General features: G+C 39.7%; 1 protein-coding gene across 4 annotated transcripts in view; it reads right to left on the reverse strand.

Annotated features, from left to right (window-relative positions):
• The window catches only part of LOC136873946 (uncharacterized), a 115,986-nt gene extending 114,795 nt beyond the window's left edge, over positions 1–1,191 (reverse strand). For all 4 annotated transcript variants that reach the window (XM_067147328.2, XM_067147327.2, XM_067147329.2 and 1 more), the window contains exon 1: positions 947–1,191. In XM_067147328.2, the coding sequence (XP_067003429.2) occupies positions 947–1,064 (118 nt within the window). In that variant the 5' untranslated portion in view covers positions 1,065–1,191. The remainder of the gene's footprint in view (positions 1–946) is intronic.
• Between the last annotated feature and the right edge of the window lie 4,809 nt (positions 1,192–6,000).

Here is a 6,000-nt window from a genome sequence, read left to right on the forward strand (position 1 = left end):
CACGCATAATGCAGTACTAAGCACTAACAAGGTCTTAGCCATACTGATTGTACATTTAAAGAGACGAGATGTTTCATAATCACTCCAACACTAATTAGCTGCCCAACTCATGAAAATACTTTAGTGTACAAATAGACAAGTCTCAAAATATAGATCATAGTTTACATCTCCACAATGAAAGGAATGAACAACTAAGACAACATATTAGATAAAATATGTAATTAATTTGAAACTCACAATGACACAGGAAAAACAATTATGTCAACTGACAATATAGCCTAGATAAGCAAATAACAGCTAGTAAGCATATTTCATACACTGTTTACCACAACAGCTTATGTCATTCCAGTTGAAAGAATACGACAGGTACAACAAGAACTGGAACAAAGTCCTAGACAAACATTCAACTGCAACCAGTTCCCTCAAAGCAATAGTATAACCAAGATACAAACCTTCATGTTTAGAGGAGTTCAGGCTAAAGAATTAATTTCCTTCTGACGATTCCCAGAAGAGAACATGGAATTCAACAAAAGACATTTGTAGATTTAATTATTTAATTAAAACGTGCAAAGGTTAGTTCTTAAAATCGAAGGTAATTACTGACATCTACTGAGTGTAAATATATCAGCGTGACACCATAACGATATCAAGTTAAAGCACCACAACTGACTGTAACTAGAAAAATTGCATTACATCTCTAAATAAATATATACCGCCTTGGAAATTCTACGAAAAGGAATTACGATTTCCTTAGCAATTCATGCCAAATAAAGACAAAACTCAAACGGTAAATCTGAAGGCTACAAAACTTATTTCCAAGTTAACAAACAGCTTACCTACTAAATATTTAAGCGATCGCTTGGCTGTAATATATCCTTATGATGCAGCTTACACCACAGATGAACAATGAATAAAGACAGAGCCATTCTTACTATCATGATTTTACCTTCACAAATAGAATTCCATTCTGACTCCGGTACAAACGTGTATGCTGACGGTCCTCCTGGAAGTGGATTAGGCCGTAAATATTCATATTCATCAGATGACGAACTTGACGAATCCATGCTCGTTATAAAGTAGTATTATGTATGCATTCCAATCACAACAATCTTACTGAACAGATAAGATTTCGCACTTTTCGATAAATAAATGCCCCCTCCTTACGTCAAAACTCGACGCCAAATCGCCACCACCTCGTGACCACTACTTGTTCGATTCCAAACAGTGTTGCCAACCCGTATAATTATCTTTCCCGGCTAAATTTTAGTTGGAAATCCGCTAAATTTCGAACTGAAGCAAAATAGCATACACCAGTTGTTCTAATAAAGGAAATGTAACTCAACACTCACCCGTTTCAGAACAGGAGGTCGGTCATTAGCTTCTCCTTCCCGCACTATATGCTATAAAGCAGATGAGCAGGGTTGAGGTCCTGTGGATCCACATGAAGCCACATGGTACTATTCTCCGGCCAGATACTATTCCTTATCAAAATACATGTTGGTAGTTCACAGCAGCAAAGCAAATCAGGAAATTTTCAAATCTATTTTGAAAGTTATTTTCACTTTGTTACCATTGATGCTTTCACAGCCCGTAGGCTACTCATAGATATGATATAGGCTTGTTGGGCTTATGTCGTGTCAGGAATATAAGGTGAAATACGTTTCGCACAGCAAGCCCAAAATGCCGATATCATATTTTATTTTCACTTTCATTACTGTTTTCATTGTTTTGATAAGTGCGGAAAGAAATAATGTCAAACAATTTCGCATTTACGGTATATTGCAGTGCCAATAGATGCACCAACCAACATAGCACCAACGAACTAGTACGGTATTTTAAAGTTTAAATATGTAACCACGCTTTACGAAATATCTAACTACTTTTTAACCTTTTCTTTCGACATACTGACATACCAAAAACAAGCTAATGTCAAAAGAAACACAATAGCAAACACGATACTACCCAGCTCATCAAGAGTAGGCTACAGTCGCAACGTAGGTTCAAGACAACGGGATTATACTATTATACCGTATTAAGTTCTACATTTTCTCCTTGTGATGAAAGGTGACATTGTTACCACTGAAAATCATTTAAAGAAGTGTGAAAAATTCGAAAAAAATCCGCTGTCAGCCAAAGAGAAAATGTTACCGCTGTTCCATTTTAAAATTCGCCAAATTTAGCAGATAATTCGCTGAGTTGGCAACACTGATTCCTAATAAATTCCAACCTATCAGACGATAATGGCGTAATTCCCCGGAACACTTACAAGCGAAAATTCCAAGCAATGAATATACAGGAAAAAAAAAAACATTAGCCACGATCTACGAATCTGCAAGTTCACAGACACCACGAGAGGAAGCATCCGGCAACCTTTGAGAAGAATATAATGTTCCGACTGTGTCGAATATTTTTTCGCTGTGTGGTGGAAGGGTAAACAAAAGATGATTATATACCGTCTTATAGGGATACTTGAGAGAGCGGAGGAAATTTGGGACAGTTGTGGTCTACCTGATAGAGGTGTGACGATCCATTCCAGAAATAATATCACTGCTCCAGTGACACGTTGCCGGTCCAGCCACAGATGGAGCTGAGGAGCATGGCATAGCACGCACAGCGCGGTGACACGCTGCCGGTCCAGTGACAGATGAAGCTGAGGAGCATGGCATAGCACGCAGAACGCGGTGACACGCTGCCGGTCCAGTGACAACCGGTACAAGCACAAATGGAGCCGAGGAACATAGCATAGTAGGCTTACATAGGCAGGGGATGCACGATTTGTTCTGTTCTTCGATGATGTCATGATTTCACCTGTCTTATCTGATTCGATAATGGCACACTGGCGGTAGGCTGAAAGACTCGAAAATATTTTTTTGTCTTCAATTAGTAAATACATACCGTACATAATAATGTTATTTGTGTTGTGTCCCAATAACTACATTTACGGTTTTCGGAGACGCCGAGGTGACGGAATTTTGTTCCGCAGGAGTTCTTTAACTTGCCAGTAAATCTACTAATAATAATCTTATTTGCTTTACGTCCCTCTAATTACTATTACGGTTTTCGGAGAAGCCGATGTGCCGGAATTTAGTCCCACAGGAGTTCTTTTACCTGCCTATAAATCTACCGGCACGAAGCTGACGTATTTGAGCACCTACAAATACCACAGGACTGAGCCAGGTTCGAACCTGCCAAGCTGGAGTCAGGAGGCCAGCGTCTCAACCGTCTGAGCCACTCAGCCCGGCAGTGCAAGTAAAATCTACTGACCAAGCAACTGGCTATACGGTTTGGGTTACGTAGCTGTCAACTTCCATTCGGAGATAATAGGTTCGAAACCCACTATCGGAAGCCTTGAACGTGGTTTTCCGTTGTTTCCCATTTTCACACCAGGCAAATGCTGGGTATGTTCCTTAATTAAGGCCAAGTTTGCTTCCCACTCCCAGCCCTTTCCTATCCCGTTGTCACAAGTCCGTGTCGGTGCCACGTAAAGCAGACGATACGAGGCTGTCGAATTTAAGCACCTTCAAATACCACTGGACTGAGCCAGGATCGAAACTACCAAGTTGGGGCTAGAAAGTCAGCGCTTTCACCATCTGATAATAAACAGTTACCGGGCGAGTTGGCCGTGCGCGCAGGCGTGAGCTTGCATCCGGGAGATAGTGAGTTCGAACCCCACTGTCGGCAGCCCTTAAGATGGTTTTCCGTGGTTTCCCATTTTTCACACGAGGCAAATGCTGGTGCTGTACGTTAATTAAGGTCACGGCCGCTTCCTTCCCATTCCTAGTCCTTTCCTTACCCATCGTCGCCGTAAGACCTATCTGTGTTGGTGCGACGTAAAACAAATTGTAAAAAAAAAAGAAAAAAAAAGTGTGAAAATAGATTATTTACATGGCACTTATAGGATATTTTGGCGTATAACTAGTGAATCATCATCTAATCAGTAGGATGTGTTAGGTCAAGACGTCATAATACCGTTTCGTTGTAAAAAACACCAAATAATTTCAAATATGCTTTCAATTATTTCTGACTGATTACGTGCACATGCATATCGTTCTAATTCGTCTATACACTGCATTGCTTTTTCCTGTGTTATTATTTCTGAATTGAGAGCACAGATATAGAACTCTGAGATAATGAAATTACACAGTAAGCACAAGATAAGTTCATCCTCTCATTTTCTTGAATTGGAATGCAGGGAGGGAAGGAGGAAGTTACAGTAACCGGGAAAAAACATCCTTTCAAGCTGCTTCTCTAATAAGCCCCATAGCTAAATCGTTAGCGTGCTGGCCTTTGGCCAGAGGGGTGCTGGGTTCGATTCCCGGTAGGGTCGGATATTTTAACTACCATTGGTTAATTTCGCCGGCACGAGGGCTGGGTGTATGTGTTGTCTTCATCATCATTTCATCTTCATCACGACGCGTAGGTCGCCTACGGGAGTCAAGTCAAAAGACCTGCATTTAGCAAGCCGAACATGTCCTTGGACACTCCCGGCACTAAAAGCCATACACCATTTCATGTCATCCACCACCAATGAAATTACAATAGGATCAAGTACAAAACCGTCTACATCCTCCGCAAATGTTAAGAAATACAGATGTTCATAAAGGATTATCAACCTTTTACTCTGGTAGAAGATAAAGGGTTCAGACAATTTGTTATGTCGTTGAACTCGACCAATCAATCAATCAATCAATCAATCAATCAATCAATCAATCAATCAATCAATCAATCAATCAATCAATCAATCAATCAATCAATCAAAACTCATCTGCATTTAGTGCAGTCGCCGACGTGTTCCCTACTTTTTACCTAGTCTTTTCTTAAATAATTGCAAAGAATTTGGAAATTTATTGCACATCTCCCTTGGTAAATCATTCCAATCCTTAAGTCATCTTCCTATAAACGAATATTTGCCCTAATTTCTCCTCTTGAATTCCAACTTTATCTTCATATTGTGATCTTTCATACTTTAAAAAACACCACTCCAACTTATTCGCACGTAGATTTACGTGCCAGTCAATCGACGGACACGAGGCTGTCGTATTTGAGCACCTTCAAATACCACCGGACTGAACCAGGTACGAACCTGCCAAGATGGTGTCAGAAGGCCAGCGTTGTACTGACCAAGCTATACCGCCCGGCACAATTTTATTTCAAGAAATAAATGACAATTAAGAATTGTTTTTTCTTGTAACACGTAACGGTTACAAGTAAAATTTGTTATGAATGTGATCGTTACAAGTAATCCGATTACCTACTTTTACCCAATTACTTCCCAACTCGGAAAATGAAAGAATTTCGTGTGCAATTCTTCCCTAAGATTCACATGTGAATGACTTATAATATTGTTCAGAGATCGCCGATAATCATTCTGAAACATATGACGTTTTAAAAAGTATTCAGTGTTGCGAATTCAAAATGTTCATTGATCATATTCGCCAGATTAAATGTTTTGTTATAGTATCAAAAATGACGTTTGCTATATTTTAACTACCGGTATGTTAAGAAAAACTTAATCATTAATAATAATCACTATAATAATAAAATATTATTATTATTATTATTATTATTATTATTATTATTATTATTATTATTATTATTATTATTATTATTATTATTATTATTATTATTATGTGTTGAAAAGTTTTAGTGTTGAAGTAGATTACTGTGAAATAATGAACACCATACGGGTACGTCTCCGTCTTGTTCTTGTCACAACCTCCCGGTACGGAGCCACGATGGCTGGACGGGCTGTACCACTGGACAATTTGCGGATAGCAGTAACAACACAGGAAATTGCGAGTTGCAGCGCAACACTGTCACAGCAGTGGACCGGTAGCAGCAAACTGCGAGTCGCAGCGCAAGACTGTCACAGTAGCAGTGAATCAGTACCGGTACAGCAAACTGGGAGTCGCAGCGCAACACTGTCACAGTAACAGTGGGCCGGTAGAGAAGAGACTCCTGGAGCAGGTTGTCACTGCGACTGCTCCATTCCGAGAATAG

This window comes from Anabrus simplex, chromosome 5 (assembly GCF_040414725.1).
Source record: "Anabrus simplex isolate iqAnaSimp1 chromosome 5, ASM4041472v1, whole genome shotgun sequence".
Classification (NCBI taxonomy): domain Eukaryota; kingdom Metazoa; phylum Arthropoda; class Insecta; order Orthoptera; family Tettigoniidae; genus Anabrus; species Anabrus simplex.